A 19,070-nucleotide genomic window follows, 5' to 3' on the forward strand; every position below is an offset into this window, starting at 1 on the left:
GTGTACTTATGCATTGCATGCATGTCTTGTGTGTGTGTGTATCTGTGTATTATATGCATGCCTGGTGTGTGTGTGTGTGTGTGTGTGTGTGTATCTGTGCATTGCATGAATGCTTGTTGCTCACAGACGCCAGAATAGAAGACTGTAAGAGCCTCTGCGAGTTGAGTTACATGTGGCTGTCAGCAACCATGTGGGTACTGAAAATTGAACCCTGAAACAGCAGTCAAGTTGTTGTGCTATCTCTCTGTTCCCCAGAAAAATCACTAGATTCCTTATCTTTGTAATGACAAGCCTGACCTAGGTTTGCACAGTGATATTAGTGTGTTCCTTCACATGCTTATAAAATAATTCTTACAAAACAAAATAGCCATTGCACCCTACACAACTAAAGAGATGAAACCCTTGAGGGAATGTTTTCCTTCAAACACCCTCTCTTAGCATTTGCTATGTCACAGGTTAAATGTTGTGATGGCCTTTGGTAACTGGTGGCTCTTGTATTTATTTTTAAAACATCTAGAATTTGAATTCCTCATCTGTCCAGTCAAAGCTGAGAGGACAGATTATCAGTGTAAACTCCTGATAATCTGAAAACTTTGAAAACACAGATAATTAAATGTGTTTGAGGTGAGAAAGGCTATAACTGTCCATGACCGGCCATGAGGTGGGAAGCTTTTCTTAGGAATGAAAGCAATCCTTCTGTGTTTGTTTGTTTGGTTGGTTGGTTGGTTTTTGTATTCTCAGCAGCACAGAAAACAGAGCTCTGGGGATGGGCCAGTTAAGAAAGTACTTGTTGTGCATAAAGACCTGTGCTCAGACCTCCAGTGTCCACATAAAGGCGAGGCATGGTGCTATGTACTATAATTCCAACACTGTCAAGACAGGCAGATCCCTGGGGCTTGTTGGGAAACTAGTCTAATTGATGAGCTCCAGGTTCCATAAGGACCCTGTCTCAAAAAAAAAAAAAAAAGTGTAGTGAGCAGTCTTCAGGGAAGACTCTTAACATTGTCCTCTAGCGCGCACACACACACACACACACACAAACACACACACACACACAAACATACACACACACACAAACATACACACAGAAGCGGGTAGGGAGGAGAGGGGAGAGAGAAGGAGGAAGGAGAGAGGAAGAGACAGAAAATAAAAGAAACAAAGACAGATTCACATATTATTTTATGCCAAATAAAACTAATTCCACTCATTGAAATTGCCCTCTACTAAGGTAGAGTAAAGCTTTCCATGATCTGTGCACAGACAAGCATCCTTAATTCTGTAATGTCCTGTGGAATGCAGGAGGGCACAGCCATGCTTCTCCTGAAGTCACAGGCGAAAATGTCCCAGGCCATGATCTTAAGACAACTGCCATTTGGCAGCATTGGCTCATGGCAGCATTCAGGGGAGCATGGTCCTGGTCAAGGACAATTATGTCTTTTTAACATTTGTTGTCCAAACAAAACATTCTGGACAACAGCAGCCTGGATATTTGGAAACCTTTGTTTTAAATCAGTCTGTTAAAGTCAAAACCTTTGCATGTTTTGTGGTCATTTTCAGGAAAATGCTGCTTTGAAGGGTTGGTATTACCTTTGATAAACATGTCCACACACATGTTCTGGTACATACATGTTGACTCCGTTCACAGTCCTCAACTGTCCTTCCGTGCTCAGCAGCATCATACAAGAAGTGACACAGGCAAAACAGAAGAAGTTATGGTGGAGGTGGCTGAGAAATAAATCAGGCTGTGTGTGAAGCTTAGCATTCCCTTAAATCTCTTCTTTCCTAACCTGCGTGATTGGAACAGTTTCGCTAATGGCAGACCTATCTCTATAAACGTATTTTATCTCTTTAAAGGAGATGGAGGAGGCTAGCCATGTCTAGGCTAAGTGAGTGTCCGAGGCCATCAGCTGAATGTGCCTGAAAGGTGTATAAGCTGGAAGCTTCTAAAATGGTTACAAGAATTTATACTAAGCCTTCAGTTGGAAAACACCACATTCTCTCAGGACAGGATTTGGTGATATGAAGTTACCCTTTCTGCTGAAGGCAGACCTAGGCTTATAAAGGAAAGCTCCAATAGTGAACAACTCTCTTTTGCTACTAATGTGAATAATATATGCTGAACAAGGGCTTAAGCAGTGTAGAAAGAAATTAAACATTTACAACGTCATTTCTTCCTTACTTCCCAGAGTAGTGAAGAGTCAAGTCTCCAAGAGTCTTGTAACACTACTCTAAAAGTTAGTCATGATTCATAAAGGAAATGTGATATAAGAAATTACCAAGTAAACATTACTATTTGTTACTGTTATCATTATTATTTTAGGAAGAGGAGGTACAAGTGTACCCAAAACAGGAGAACCCTTAATTTTCCTTATGGAATGTGTATGCTTGTATATTCTCATTCACTCAACCAGTTCATTTGTTGAAGTGTCACAGCTCTTCAACAGAATCAGGATAGCTCTCTAAGAGAACGGAGAAAAGAAAGAATCCCGCAGACCTGCATTCACGTTGGGCACAGCTACCCTGTTTCTGGGTTTATTTCATGCCCATCGTAAATTTTCTCACACACTTGGCTTAAATGATTTCCTGGAAAACTTTCCATAGTGGAGATCTTCAAATCAATTCCAACAAAGTTTCCAGTGTGAAAATTACCTTTCTGTAATAGCCAAAGATTAATTTTTCCTTGCTTGAAAGAAATGACACGCCCTAGTAATTTTCATATATTCTCAAAAATGGAACATCCAGGCTTCGATGTGAAATTTGCTAAAAATGACAAGGGAAAAAAAAGACGACCAGAAACATTTCTATTAATTCATGGAATTAAGAATAGCATTTTACATTTTCTCCTGCCTGGGATCCCATTTGCCTTATTACTTTCATCTGTGGCCCACAAACTTGGTGGCACAATCAGCAAACCCCTCCGTGGCCGTTCATCTCTGCTCTACTTGGTTTCTCCTCTCCTAGTAAATGATTAAGTTTTCATGCATTGGTTCAACCAAAATCTATGCTCAGTCAACCACATCCTTCATTGATTACTTCTTCAGCAAACACTAGGCCAAGTGTGATATACATAATTGGACAGTTGTCAGGGGACGTGGGTGTTAACGGTCCTGTTTTCCCAGTTGGAAACTGGAATCACCTTGATACACAAATATTCTGCCCTGTTCCATTCTCATTCTTTGGACCGAGGAGTCCAGGTCCTTGGAATATATGTTTTTAACTCTCTGAGGTCTGCTTGACTGAATTTAATGATTATATCATATAATCTGCTGTGGAAGTTGCACCTGTGCACTGCATATAGGAAAACTGGAATTAATATTTGTCTAACATTTTAACCTTGTCTTTGAACTTATATAAATAATCCCTAGAAAAAAATTGATTCCCACCTTGCACCAAGGACAGGCGAGCTTCTGAGTCTACTCTTAATGCCCACATCTGCAAGCTTCCACTCCACCTTTGTTTCTGTCCTAGTAGCTGGATGGTGGCCTTGACATGGGCTGTACACTCGCTGAGTGGAAAATAAAACTTATAGCGAGAGGACCTTCTCTGTCATTGCTTTAGAACAAAGTCCAGGATGATTGTGTGCACTTGGGAAATCATTGCTCCCGGGCGTCTGGAGAGAAGTTCTAAATTCCCAGTAATCATTGTGTTTATACTGGTTTGTATTTTTCCCACTAAACTTCTTCTTGTACTGCTGCTTGAGAACAATATGATTTAACTGTCCTCAACAGGCCAAACCTAATGTAACCTGTACTTCTCTCCAAAATCATGCCCAGCTTTTAAGGAACATTAAGCATATGAGTAAGCCTTCTGATCTAGTTTGGATATACCGACAGTGAGTTTCCCTACGGTTTTAAAGTGGTGTGTAAAGATGTTTCCTTCTTTATTGTGATGTTATAGTACAGAAAAGAGCTTGAAAAGTTAACATCAGTTTGCTAAAATATTCTTAGTCCTAGAAATATTTTACTATTATTGATTAGTATTTTTATTGGCTTGTATGCTTTATTTATGTTCATTTTGTTTATCAATATTTTATACTCTTCTTTTTCCAGTTCATCTTAGTTTTTGTAGACAGTTAACTTTTAAAATGCTTTTTAAAATCTTTTTGAAATGATAATATAATTACACCATTTCTCCTTCTCTTTCCTTTTTCTAAACCCTCCCATTTACTGCCCACCCCCACCCCCTGTTCTCTTCATACCATAGCCTCTTTCTCTTTGTTGGTACATATCTGTGTGTGCACGTACATGTGTAGATATATATTCCTAAATACAGCCTACTCAGTTTGTGTAGTGTTAGCAACCCTAGACAAAGAACTACAAGCGGCTAAGAAATGCTGAGGTCTGAAGAAATATTCTTCCCCAGGGAAAAGCACACAGATTGGTTGGTTATCTAATAACAAACAATCTTCCCTGAAAACATACACATACAGACAAATATTTGAGTTAAAATAGATAGTGAACCTCTCTTTATAGTTTAATATATGCTCCATAAACAGCATATGTTTTCTAGAAAATTGACCTATTCCCCAGTCTGGAAGATGATCTGTGATTCTGGTATGAAAAATGATGAATGTGGAATCAAGAGAAGCAGGAATCACAACTTTGGGGAATGTGAAATTCCATCTTATTTCTGCTCTGTGGAGCATTGGTTTACCAACAAGAAAGGAAGAATGTGTTTGATAAGATCTAATACCCAGAGTTTCATGCGTCTGTTGGGCTAACTAACATCCATTCACTAGTTTATTGTGTAGTGGGGATTTTCATTGTGGATGCTTATCTACACTGGGTTTGTCTCTCATGGTAGACAGTCTCCAGCAGAGCCATGGACGGTCACCTGTTACATCATTGTTGGATCCCTGCCACGTACCTAACGCTCATTTACACAACTTTCACATCTGAGCTATTCATAATCATGTTAAAAATGAAGAAGTGGGAATTTTCTCTAGATCTAGAACTTTAATATTGTCAAAATTATTCATCTAGGAGAACAAAAGAGGAATACAAAGAGGATGTACCAAGTATGCATGTGGCCTGGCACCTCCTAATGTCTGCCCAGTGATTTTAACGTCATCCAGCTGCTTTAGGAGCAATCTGGCTGAGGAAAATAAATGTTGCCATCCAGAGCTGGAGAGCTCACACAGGACAAGAGCCTTTCCCTCTACGGCCTGCTGCAGACAGGTGCCCAGAGCGAGGCTTCTCTCCCTGTTGTCCTTGTTTCATATTGTTTAGACTCACCCCAGGAGCAGCACGTGCTCACAGATTTGGAGGTATATGTAGTCATTTTAGAGAGAGAAAAAATGGAACAGTACTTAGAAAATAGCTTTTTTGAGAGAGAGAGAGAATTTTTAAAGTAAAGGATAAAAAGGAAGAAAAATAGAAAAGAAGGAAGGAAAAATCCCTACATATAATGCTACTGTGGGGCAAAAGTCACTAATTTATTTAATAAACATTTTTCCCACTATGTTATGACAAAATTCCCATAAGCATCATCTGCCTTCTCAGCAGGTGCTGTCCCTGAGACTGACCACCTGGAGGGAGCTGTGTGTGCTGAGAGCAACTGGGAACAGGAAAGGCAGATCTGAAATGCGGAGGCAAACCAGGGACAGAGATTTGCCAAACACTGTTGCAGAACAGGTCACACACCATGTGGTGTTTAAGATGCGCCCAAGATAGCCATACATTGTAAAGGAAAGCAAGACACTACATGGACAGGGCGGGGGGGGGGGGACCCTGCCTGGGCTCAGTGTCAGGGTGAGATTAGAAGCAAAGGACCAACACAGAGAGACCAGAGATGGTCAGGAGTCACAGTACAACCCCCTGGCCTGTGTGTGCCAGGTTAGCCGGGGGTGGAGGAAGAGGCAATGGCCCGTGGTTGAAAGTGTACTGAGAGTCTGTTATCTACAGTTCAACATGCAAGGACAGCCCCTCAGTGTGCATTACAGTTTATGATCTCTATGAATACTTGGTCAGTATTATGCTCAGGAGATTGGACCTTAAATTCCTTCTAATTGCCGTTTAAGAGCAAATTTACCCTTCCAATACCAGTCTTGCTCTTACAAGGACTGTCAAATCAAGGCACTGCAGGATTTTAGCTACTTTGTGTCATTCATAGGGACAGTTATAGTTCAAGTCCCATATGGTTTTACATCCACCCCACCAAGCTGACATAGAAACCCTTGGGCTATAAGACATCTGCTAGACTTGTAAAATTCAGAGTTTGCTTGCTGCTTGTGAGACACTCTTTCATGTATCTCAAGCTGGCCTGTAACTCACAAGGATGGCCTTGAACTTCCGGTGCCCCTCCCCCTGTAACTCACAAAGATGACCTTGGACTTCTGGTCTCCTCACCCCATCTCTACCTCCCCATTACTAGGATAGCACGTGGTTGGTGTGGGCCTGGAGATCAAACCCACAACTTTGATCTGTGCAGGCACACTCTACCAGTTGAACTGCATTCCCATCTCATCAAGTCCCCTGACTGAAATTTGTCCGGGAACTCCAAATGTCCCCATGACTGAGGTTCCCTCGTTTTTCCTTGATACTTAGCTCTCCTGTGGACTCTGTCTTTCCTCTATCCACCTTTCAGCCATGCCTGCCTCCAAAAGGATTTGGGTGACTAGCGTTTGCTGTGGACTCGGCTGGAAGGTGCGAGTCTCCTTGAGTATTTCGCTAGAATAAATACCACTTTATGTGTTCGACTTTACTGATACCTGCAATGTTGCTGCTGAAAGACACAAAGTATTCACTTTGTGTGTGTTGTGTGTGTGTGAGAGAGAAAGAGAGCAAGTTCTTAAAAGATTTATTAAGACAGTTCATAAAACTATACTAATTCTCCTTTTTTAAAAATTCGATATTTTATTTATTTACATTTCAAATGTTATCCCATTTCCTGGTTTCCCCTCTGCAAACCCCCTATCTCATCCCCACTTACCCTGCTTCTATGAGGATGCTCCCTCACACACACACCCACTCCCGCCTCACCGCCCTAACATTCCTCTACACTGGGGCATCGAGCCTCCACAGGACCAAGCGCCTCCCCTTTCATTGATGCCAGATAAGACCCCTTCAGCTCCTTCAGTTCTTTGCCTAACTCCTCCATTTTGGGTCCCTGTGCTCAGTCCAATGGTTGGCTTTGAGCATCCCCATCTGTATTGGTCAGACACTGGCAGAGTCTCTCAGGAGACAGCTCTATCAGGCTCCTGTCAAGAAGCACATCTTGGTATCCAGAATAGTGTCTGGGTTTGGTGTCTGCATGTGGTGGCATGGATCCCCAGGTGGGGCAGTCTCTGGATGGCCTTTCCTTCAGACTCTTTCCACTCTTTGCAACTGTATTTCCTTTAGACAGGAGCAATTCTGGATTAAAATTTTGGAGATGGGTGGGTGGCCCCATCCCTCAACTGGTGGCCCATACCTAACCTCTGGCTATGGTCTCTACAGTTTCTCCCTCCCCATTGTGAGGTATTTCAGCTAATGTCACCCCTGTGGGGTCTTGAGAGGCTCTTGCTTTCCTGGCATCTGGGACTTTCTGGTTGCTACCCCCAGTTCCCCATCCCACATTGCTACACACCTCTGTTCAATTTCCTGTCCCTCTGTACATCCCCTCCATCCCTCCCATACCTGATTCTTCCACTCTTTTTCCCTTCCTCTTTCTCCCAAGTCCCTCCCACCCTCTATTTCCCTTTTTCCCCCTTCTAAGTAGGACTGAAGCAGCCACTCTTTGGTCTTCTTTCCTCTTAAGTTTCATGTGGTCCATGAGTTGTATCATGAGTATTTCACCCTCTTCACCTAATATCCACACATCAGTGAATACATACCATGTGTATTCTTTTGTGACTGAGTTACCTCACTCAGGATAATATTTTCTAGATCCATCCATTTGCCTGCAAATTTCATGAAGTCATTGTTTTAAATAGCTGAGTAGTATTCCATTTTGTAAATGTACCACATTTTCTATATCCATTCCTCTGTTGAAGGACATCTGAGTTCTTTCCAGCTTCTGGCTATTATAAATAAGGCTGCTATGAACATGGTGGAACATGTGTCCTTATTACATGTTGGAGCATCTTTTGGGTATATGCCCAGGAGTGGTATAGCTGGGTCCTCAGGTAGTACTATGTTCAATTCCCTGAGGAACTGCCAGACTGATTTCTGGAGTGGTTGTACCACCTTGCAATCCCACCAGCAATGGAGGAGTGTTCCTCTGTCTCTACATCCTCACCAGCATCTGCACCTGTGTTTTTGATCTTAGCCATTCTGATTGGTGTGACCTGGAATCTCAGGGTTGTTTTGATTTGCATTTCCCTGATGACTAAGGATGTTGAACATTTCTTTAGGTGCTTTTTGGCCATTTGAGTTTCCTCAGTTGAGAATTCTTTGGTTCTCTGGAGTCTAACTTCTTGAGTTCTTTGTATATATTGGACATTAGCCCTCTATCAGATGTTGAGTTGGTAAAGATCTTTTTCAATCTGTTGGTTGCCATTTTGTCCTATTGACAGTGTCCTTTGCCTACAGAAGCTTTGCAGCTTTATGAGGTCTGATATGTCAGTTCTTGATCTTAGAGCACATTGGTTCAGGAAATTTTCCCCTGTGCCCATGTATTCAAGGCTTTCCCCCAGTTTCTCTTCTATTAGATTCAGTGTATCTTGGATTTTTTCTTTTTTCTTTCTTTCTCTCTTTCTTCCTTCCTTCCTTCCTTCCTTCCTTCCTTCTTTCTTTCTTTCTTTCTTTCTTTCTTTCTTTCTTTCTTTCTTTTTTTTCGAGACTGTGTAGCCCTGGCTATCCTGGAACTCACTCTCTAGACCAGACTGGCCGAGAACTCAGAAATCCACCTGCCTCTGCCTTCCAAGTGCTGGGACTAAAGGCATGCACCACCACTGCCCAGCTGTATCTTGTTTTCTGTGGAGGTCCTTGATCCTCTTGGACTTGAGCTTTGTACAAGGAGATAAGACTGGATCAATTTGCATTTGTCTACATGTTGACCACCAGTTGAACCAACACCATTTGTTGAAAATACTGTCTTTTTTCCACTGGATGCTTTTAGCTCCTTTGTCAAAGATCAAGTGACCATAGGTGTGTGGGATCATTTCTGGGTCTTCAATTCTATTCCATTGATCTACCTGCCTGTCACTGTAACAATACCATGCAGTTTTTATCACTATTGCTCTGTAGTACAGCTTGAGGTCAGGGATGGTGATTCCCCCAAGTGTTCTTTTATTGTTGAGAATAGTTTTTGCTATCCTGGGTTTTATGTTATTCCAAATGAATTTGAGAATTGATCTTTCTAACTCTATGAAGAATTGAGTTGGAATTTTGATGGAGATTACATTGAATCTGTAGATGGCTTTTGGCAAGATGGCCATTTTTACTATATTAATCCTGTCAATCCATGAGCATGGGAGATCTTTCCATCTTCTGAGATCTTCTTCTATTTCTTTCTTCTGAGACTTGAAGTTCTTGTCATATAGATCTTTCACTTGTTTGGTTAGAGTCACACCAAGATATTTTATATTGTTTGCAATTATAGTGAAGGGTGTCATTTCCCTAATTTCTTTCTCAGCCCATTTATCCTTTGAATATAGGAAGGCTACTGATTTGTTTGAGCTAATTTTATATCCAGCCAACTTTACTGAAGTTGTTTATCAGCTGTAGGAGTTCTCTTGTGGAATTTTTGGGTCACTTAAGTATACTATCATATTATTTGCAAATAGTGATACTTTGACTTCTTCCTTTCTAATTTGTATCCCCTTGACCTTCTTTTGTTGTCTAATTGATCTAACTAGAACTTCAAGTATGATATTGAATAGATAGGGAAAGAGTGGGCAGTCTTGTCTAGTCCCTGAATGTAGTGTGATTGCTTGAGGTTTCCCTCCATTTAGTTGATGTTGGCTACTGGTGTGCTGTATATTGCTTTTACTATGTTAAGGTATAGGCCTTGAATTCCTGATCTTTCCAAGACTTTTACCATGAAGGGATGTTGAATTTTGTCAAGTGCTTTTTCGGCATATAATGAAATGATCATGTGAGTCTTTTTCTTTGAGTTTGTTAATGGATTTCTGTATATTGAACCATCCCTGCATTCCTGGGATGAAGCCACTTGACCATGGTGACCGATCGTTTTGATGTGTTCTTGGATTCAGTTTGCGAGAATTTTATTGAGTATTTTTTGCATTGATATTCATAAGGGAAATTGGTCTGAAGTTCTCATTCTTTGTTGGGTCTTTGTGTCATTTTGGTATCAGTGTAACTGTGGCTTCATAGAACAAATTGGGTAGTGTTCCTTCTGTTTCTATTTTGTGAAATAGTTTGAAGAGTATTGGTATTAGGTCTTCTTTGAAGGTCTGATAGAATTCTGCACTAGAATTCTGGTCCTGGGCATTTTTTTTGGGGGGGGGGTTGGGAGACTTTCAATGACTGCTTCTATTTCTTTAGGGATTATAGGACTGTTTGGATGATTTATCTGATCCTGGAATCTGACTAAAAAATTGTCCATTTCATCCAGATTTTCCAGTTTTGTTGAGTATATGCTTTTGTAGTAGAAACTAATGTTTTTTTTTTAATTTCCTCAGTTTCTGTTTTTATATTTTCCTTTTCGTTTCTGATTTTGTTAATTTGGATACTGTCTCTGTGTCCACTGGTTAGTCTGGCTAAGGGTTTATTGATCTTGTTGATTTTCTCAAAGAACCAGCCCCTGGTTTTGTTGATTCTTTGTATAGTTCTTTCTGTTTCTACTTGGTTGATTTCAGCCCTGAGTTTGATTATTTCCTGCCATCTACTCCTCTTGGGTGCATTTGCTTCTTTATGTTCTAGAGCTTTCAAGTGTGCTGTCAAGTTGCTAGTGTATGTTCTCTCCAGCTTCTTTTTGGAGGCACTCAGAGCTATGAGTTTTCCTCTTAGCTTGCTTTCATTGTGTCCCATAAGTTTGGGTATGTTGCGCCTTCTTTTTCATTAAATTCTAAAAGGTCTTTAATTTCTTTCTTTATTTCTTCCTTGACCAAGTTATCATTGAGTAAAGCATTTTTCAGCTTCCATGTGTATGTGAGCTTTCCATTGTTTTTGCTGTTATTGAAGATCAGCCTTAGTTCGTGGTGATCAGATAGGATGCATGGGATTATATCAATCTTCTTGTATCTGTAGAGGCCTGTTTTGTGACCAATTATATGGTCAGTTTTGGAGAAGGTACCATGAGGTGCTGAGAAGAAGGTATATTCTTTTGTTTTAGGATGAAATGTTCTATAGATATCTGTTAAATCCATTTGGTTCAAAACTTCTGTTAGTTTCACTGTGTCTCTGTTTAGTTTCTGTTTCCATGATCTGTCCATTGATGAGAGTGGGGCGTTGAAGTCTCCCACTATTATTGTGTGAGGTGCAATGTGTGTTTTGAGCTTTAGTACAGTTTCTTTTATGAATGTGGGTGCCTTGCATTTGGAGCATAGATGTTCAGAATTGAGAGTTATTCTTGCTAGATTTTTCCTTTGATGAGTATGAAGTGTCCTTCCTTATCTTTTTTGATAACTTTTAGTTGAAAGTCAATTTTATTTGATATTAGAACGGCTACTCACGCTTCTTTCTTAGGACCATTTGCTTGGAAAATTGTTTTCCAGCCTTTTACTCTGAGGTCTTCGTTACTGAGGGTGTTTCCTGTATGCAGCAAAATGCTGAGTCCTATTTCCATATCCAGTCTGTTAGTCTATGTCTTTTTATTGGGGAATTGAGTCCATTGATGTTAAGAGATATTAAGGAAAAGTGATTGTTGCTTCCTGTTATTGTTTTTGTTAGAGATAGAATTATGTTTGTGTGTCTATCTTCTTTTGGGCTTATTGAAAAAAGATTACTTTTTTGCTTTTTCTAGAGTGTAGTTTCCCTCCTTGTGTTGAAGTTTTCCATCTATTATCCTTTATAGGGCTGGATTTATGGAAAGATGTTGTTTAAATTTGGTTTTGTCATGGAATATCTTGGTTTCTCCAACTATGGTAATTGAGAGTTTTGCTGGATATAGTAGCCTAGGCTGGTATTTGTGTTCTCTGAGGGTCTGTATGACATCTGCCCAGGATCTTCTGGCTTTTATAGTCTCTGGTGAGAAGTCTGGTGTAATGTTGATAGATCTGGCATTATATGTTACTTGACCTTTTTCCCTTACTGCTTTTAATATTCTTTGTTTTGTTCATTTGATGTTTTGATTATTATGTGATGGGAGGAATTTCTTTTCTGGTCTAGTCTATTTGGTGTTCTGTAGGCTTCTTGTATGTTCATGGGCCTCTTTTTCTTTAGATTAGGAAAGTTTTCCTCTATAATTTTGTTAAAGATATTTACTGGCCCTTTAAGTTGGGACTCTTCATTCTCATCTATACCTACTATCCTTAGGTTTGGTCTTCTCATTGTGTTCTGGATTTCCTGGATGTTTTGGATTAGGAGCTTTTTGCATTTTGCATTTTCTTTGACTGTTGTGTTAATATTTTCCACCGTATCTTCTGCACCTGAGATTCTCTCTTCTATCTCTTGTATTCTGTTGGTGATGCTTGCATCTATGACTCCTGATCTCTTTCCTAGGTTTTCTATCTCCAGGGTTGTCTCCCTTAGTGATTTCTTTATTAGTTCTATTTCCATTTTTAGATCCTGGATGATTTTGTTCAATTCCTTCACCTGTTTGGTTGTGTTTTCCTGTAATTCTTTAAGGAATTTTTGTGTTTTCTCTTTAAGGGCTTCCACCTCTTTACCTGTGCTCCTTTGTTTCTTTAAGGAAATTATTTATGTCCTTCTTAAATCCTCTTTCATCCTCATGATGTGTAATTTTTAAATCAAAATCTTACTTTTCTGGTATGTTGGGGTATCCAGGGCTTGCTGTGGTACGAGAACTGGGTTCTGATGATGCCAAGTAGCCTTGGTTTCTGTTGCTTATGTTCCCACCCTTGCCTTTCACCATCTGGTTATCTCTGGTGTTAGCTAATCTTGCTATCTCTGACTGCGGCTTGTTCCCCCTGTAAGCCTGTGTGCCAGCACTCCTGGGAGACCAGTTCTCTATGGGAGGAAATTGAGTATGGAGAGCTGTGGCACAGGATCAGCTCCGGGGTGCACACGGAAACTAGAATGATCCTGTCGCAGGTTGCTCCCTGGTTCCTGTGTCCTGAGGTCTCCAGGCAGGTCCCTCAGAGATAAAGTGGTGGTCTTACCTGTGCTCACAGGTGTGTCAGCACCCCTGGGAGACCAGCTCTCTCCCTGTTGGATTTGGGTATGAAGAGCCATGGCACAGGGTCAGCTCCGGGCACAGGGTCAGCTCCAGGCGCAGATCCTAATTCTCCTTTTTAAATCCCACAACTTGGTGGTTGTAATACATGCACAGAATTGGGCAGCTATGACTACCTTCTGTTTCAGGAACTCTCCATTATTCTTTACAGAAATCCTGTATGGGGTATCCTTCTTCTCCCTCCTTTAGATTCTGGCAGCCACTAGACTACTTTCTGTCTTTGTTGGTTTTTCCATTCTTCACACTGTATAAAATGAATACACAATATGTAGTCTTTAGTGTCTTTAGTGTTTAATGTTGCTCATATGTAGTTTTATTTAGAGTTGGCCACTTGGGATTGGATAACCTATCTAGGGGCTTGTTCCTCTTTCCACCAAGTATTTTCAAGTTTTTCTTGGTTTATTATGTATAGATGCTTCATTTTTATGGCAAAGTGATATTCCGCTGTATAGACATACCACATCCTGAGTCATCATGTAATTGATGAACTTTTCAGTAGTATTCACTCAGTGTATATTATTCAAAACACTGCTGTGACGTCAATGTGTGGATTTTTATGTGGACACAACACTGTTTCTCTTGGTTGCATATCTTGCAGCCAGATTACTGGACCATGTGTTAACTCTGTGCTACAGCTTTTGAGGAACTGCCTATTTGTTTTCTAAAGTGGTGGCACCAGTTCACATTCAAACCAACCATCCCTGAGGCTTTACAAGTCTGAGTTTTCAACGTATTTGCACCTAAGGCTCAGGGAGCATCACAGAAGAAAGGTTGGAAAGACCTCTGGTCTGTGAGAGCCAAAAACCATGATATCTAACATAAGGTTGTGTCTTCAATATATGACAAGGAAGCTGCACCTGTGTAATCTCAACAATATGGCCACTTATAAAAGACCTGAAGGACTTTCAACAGGACCAGCTGACATACTGACATGGATGTGTGAAATCTCCCAAGGCCCCACCCTAAATAAAGAGCTGCAGGCTGCTGAAAGAGGGAGAATCAGCCTTCTCCAGGAACAAGCCCCTAGATAGGTTATCCAATCCCAAGTGGCCAACTCTAAAAAAAAAAAAACTACATATGAGCAACATTAAACCAGCACAGCAGGTTATGTATGCATGGGTGTGGGGTGTGTGTGTCTGTGTGTGTGTGTGTGTGTGCACTCAAGTGTGTCCATGTGTGTGCATGTATGTGTGTACATGAAATGATAATAACTAAAGAGGAAGAGAATATGAATTTTCAAAGGGATTAGAGGGGACCTGAGAGAAGTCGGAGTGGGGGAGAGGATGAGGAAGAATTGGTGTACTTGAATAGAATTCAAATAATTAACTTAAAACGTTTTGGGTTTTAACTCATTGCATTCTCCGACAGAGATAAGCAGAGTCTAAAGAAATGTGTGTAGTTTAAGTCTAACCATCCTGACCAACACCCCGCATTCTTTACAATGAAGATACAAAATGTCTTCCTTTTACAACAATGATGAGGGTACACTAACAGTTCCCTGCTTTATTCTAGCCAAGGGGAAACAGCAGAAGCAATTAAGTACCTGGAGAAGTTTGTGATAATTGCAAGAAACAACTTCCAAAGCCTTGATGTGATTCGAGCGTGCACAATGCTCGGTGATATCTACAATGAAAAGGTGAGTGACTGCTGTGTCCTTAGTGTGTGGGAAAGCTTGCAGAGGTGAGTGCTGTGTCCTTTGTGTGTGGAAAAGCTTGCAGAGGCTGAAGTCTGCACCCAGTTTATACCCGTCATCCCACAAGTCAGTATGGAAAATGGCTGAGATTGCAGGGTGCAGCACAGACCCAAGGCAAGAAGTGGAACTAGAAAGAGCTCTTTCCTCCTCATCTGGTGTTCAGAGGTGTCTGGGGTACAGGTGGCACCAGCAGTGACCACTGCCATTCAGTACTCCAAGTAACTGACTGTGAAGAAAACTGAAAAAAGTCAAAGGCACTTTGTAAAGACTGGTGGCTCTTGTCTGCTTGCTCTGACACTCCTCTCTTTGTCCAAATTCTTAATTTTTTTAAGCCAATTGGGATGTTCCTTAATAAGCTTCAACAGGAGAAGAAAGGAAAATCCTTAGAATGATTACAAAGGGAATTTAGACTGGGGGGGGGGTTACAGCATCCCAGGAACCGTGATTAGTAAATGCACCAGTTGTAATATCAGTTTTATTATCTTCAGTTGCCCAGGGTCTCCTTTAGAAACCGTATGGAAGAAGCCAGTTCCTCTGGTATAATTGCTATTTTGATCATGAGTCAGATCCATCATTTTTTAGGGTAATTATATTCTCCAACTGTGTTCATGCACTCTGTGTTAATCTGAGTGCTCGGTGATTAAAAGCACCACTGTGGTATCCCACCGCTTGGGTGACAAACCCAGCTCCCTCACTCATAAGATCTGGGACCTGGGACAAGTTATTTACACTTCTAGGTGCTTTGATTTTTTTTCATCTTGCAAGGTGTTTTTTTTTTTTCATCTCATGGGGGTTGGGGGATAGTGGAGGGCAGTAAACGTGACAAGGTACAATGGTGTGTGTGTGTGTGTGTGTGTGTGTGTGTGTGTGTGTGTGATGAAAGCTATCATTTTTATAGCAACTAAAATGTTAATTTTAAAAAAAATCAGCACTAGGGGTCTCGAAAGATAGCTCAAAGGTTAAGAGTCCTTGCTGCTCTTGCAGAAGAGGCCTGATTCCCAGCACACGTACCAGGCAGCTCACAGGTACATACAACTCCAGCTCTATGGGATCTGACACCATCTTCTGACCTTTGCAGGCACCTGAACACAGGTTATACACATAAACTCACATAGTCACACACATACACACACACACACACACACACACACACATGTGTGCGCACATACAATAAAGAAAAGAAAAAGTGAAAGAAAGAAAGAAAGAAAGAAAGAAAGAAAGAAAGAAAGAAAGAAAAGGAAGGAGCTGGCTAAGACATTAAAGTGTCTGTTTTGCAAGCATAGTGACCTGATTTCAGATCCCCAGCACCATGTTCAAAAAAAGTAGGTTGCACATGACTATAACCCCAGTAATGGGAGGACAGGACAGACAGGCCACTGGAGCTCATTAACCAGCCATCCTAGTGAAGTCAGTGAGCCCCAGGGTCAGTGAGAGAGACCCAGCCTCAAAACAGTAATGTTGAAAGTGGTCAAGTGTGCTCTTCCCCCTAGCCGTTGACCTCTGGCCTCCGGACATATGTTCATACACATACATGTGCACGTGCACAATCCATGCAAACACAAGCATACACTGCACACAATGTAAATTCTGAGGGAAAGGGAAATTGAGTTAGTGAGGACAGCAGGTTGGAACATAGGAGTTTATCAGGAGGAGTGAGTGAGTGTTGCTATGACAACACTCCCAGTCATACTGGTTCACTGTCCCAGACCCCTCAAGAGTGCAACTCACTTCAGGCCCCCCAAATTCACTTTGTAACATTCCAACCCACACTTTTAACCACTGTAATGTGTTTTAGGAAAATGAATTTGAAATTCAGACAAATGAATGACAGTCATTTTTTTTTTCTGTTTTGGGAATAATTCCTGTGAGTGGTTATGTCCTCTTGTTTCTCTCAGCTCCCGGTTGCTCCTCTAGTTCTTCTGCCTTGCCCAGGAGAAGAAGCCACTATCCCAGAAGCATTTATAAAGGGGGATTCAGAATGGGCTTTTCATAGCACTAAGACCCCAGAAGTAGACAGTATGCTGACCATAATGCCATTTCTTTCACTGCCCAGACACCGCTGTGGAGATCTTGTGGAAGGAGCTCTCAAGGCCTCCTGTCCTTTTGGTTCCCATCCCCCTCACCTCTCCCCTGCTGTCCTGCCTCCTCCTTCAGGGACTGTCATCTTTGTCTGGCTCTGCTCCCTCTGTCTCCCACTTTGCTTTTCCTCTGTCTGCCCTCCATGTCCATCCCCCAGGACCTACCTCATCTCATGCTTCTGCCACATGGACCACTTCTTCTCTGTTGACTCCAACATTGGGCTTTAGTCTATTTTTCAGGACAAAGTGGTGGTAGGCAGGGATACTAAGACTCATCAAAGAGGGAACTGCTCCCCCCACATAGCTGAATTGACACCAACAGACTCTTTAAGAGTATTGCTCTTCAGAAATACCACAGGGCACACAATGCTATGGCTTTACCATCCACCACACACCTTGAACACTGAGATACCATATGACAGGAATGCCAAGTGTCCACTTGTTTCCCTCATGTCAGAAAGACAGGGACAATGAGACAAACAGGGGTAATAGCTTCATGTTCTCATTTTCTCAAGTATTGCCAAATGTTTTTAATTTCACAACTGTGATTTATTATCTGGTGTTTGATGCTTGAAGAAGAGTTTTATACTCAAAGACAGTATCAACTACTACAAGGTAACTTTGATCAATTTATCCTCCTTATGAAACTTGGAGGATTCTGGACATTTGTGACATATCAAAGGAGGTGAGACCCCATGTGCAGTTACTGGTTTATTCCCCTGTCTAAGATCAGACCACTTGAGAAAGCGTTCTCTTGCTTCTCAAATCCCACACTTCTCTTTCAATTCCCCACAATATTAAATCACTTGGAAAACTAGTCCTGAATCCTTAAAACAAATCAAACGTCGCTGCCACGGTCCGTCTTCCTGTAAGCTGCCTCCATCAGACCAGCGTGTGAGCAAGTCTGTGTGTTCAGTGTGGGTGGGGCCACCTCTGCGACATGGTCCTGGGTTCTATAAGAAGGCAGGGTGGGATGTGAGGAGCAAGCCAATACGCAGTGTTGTCCCATGGCCCCTGCCTCAGGTCCTGCCTAGACTTCCTGCCCTGGCTTCCCTTCATGATGGACAGGAAGCTGCAGGGGGAAAGAATATTTTCCTCCCCAAGTTAATTTTTGTCCTGATGTTTAATCACAGCAACAAACAGTGAACTAGGACATCGACTAGCTCCTGTGCCTAGTCCTATTTGACACCATGTTGCTCCTGCCACAGGTTTTAATGGTGGTGGTGGCAACAACTTCCAAAACATAATGTTGTAAGACAGAAGTTGCAAGGCAAAACTGTTATTTGAAAGGCTACTATAATTGGCATATTCTGTGATTATGGCCATGCATTCACAATTTAAATTAGTGCATTATCTTAAAAATAGTCTTTATCATGGTGGTGCATGCTTTTAATCTCAGTACTCAAGAGGCAGAGGCAGGTGGGTCTCTGTGAGCTTGAGGCCAGCCTGGTTTACAGAGTGAGTTTCAGGATAGTCAGGGCTACACAGACAAACTCTGTTTCAAAAAATGGATATAATAATAACAATAAATAATAACATTAATATTTATCTTAACATTCTAATATAAGGTCAGGGAGAGTGGGCCTCCCATGCCACTCTCTACATGTGATTTTTGGAGGAATGTTAATTGAAAATATATAATTAATATAAAGTGGCCAAATGAGAGTGTTTTAGGGGACATAATCAAGTATCTGCCCTTATGAGATTTCTCAATCCTTTACAAGATCTAAAAAGAATCACAGTTAAAAGAGTTTAAAAGAGTTTTCTGTGTTAAACTAGCAACAGTAAAGAGCCGATGAGATGGCATAATGGGCCAAAGCACTTTTATACAAACCAAGGACCTGAATTCAATCCTCCAAACCCGGGTGGGAGAAAACAACTGATCCTCAAAACTTGTTCAACTCCACATGTATGCCATGGTGCATGTAAGCCCACAGTCACAGAGAAACATATCACACACACAAGATCATGCACACACAGAGAAAGAGACAGAGAGAGAGCCCATAGTCACAGAGAAACACCATACATGCCAAGAGAGAAGGAGAAGGAGAAAAAGAGGG

General features: G+C 41.3%; 1 protein-coding gene across 1 annotated transcript in view; it reads left to right on the forward strand.

The window, feature by feature from the left end:
• Nucleotides 1-19,070, forward strand: part of Ttc29 (tetratricopeptide repeat domain 29) — a 184,827-nt gene that overhangs the window by 99,758 nt on the left and 65,999 nt on the right. The window contains exon 8 of the mRNA XM_028753402.1: nucleotides 14,752-14,875. Within this exon, the coding sequence (XP_028609235.1) occupies nucleotides 14,752-14,875 (124 nt within the window). The remainder of the gene's footprint in view (nucleotides 1-14,751; nucleotides 14,876-19,070) is intronic.

This window comes from Grammomys surdaster, unplaced genomic scaffold (genome assembly GCF_004785775.1).
Source record: "Grammomys surdaster isolate TR1022 unplaced genomic scaffold, NIH_TR_1.0 125947, whole genome shotgun sequence".
NCBI lineage: Eukaryota > Metazoa > Chordata > Mammalia > Rodentia > Muridae > Grammomys > Grammomys surdaster.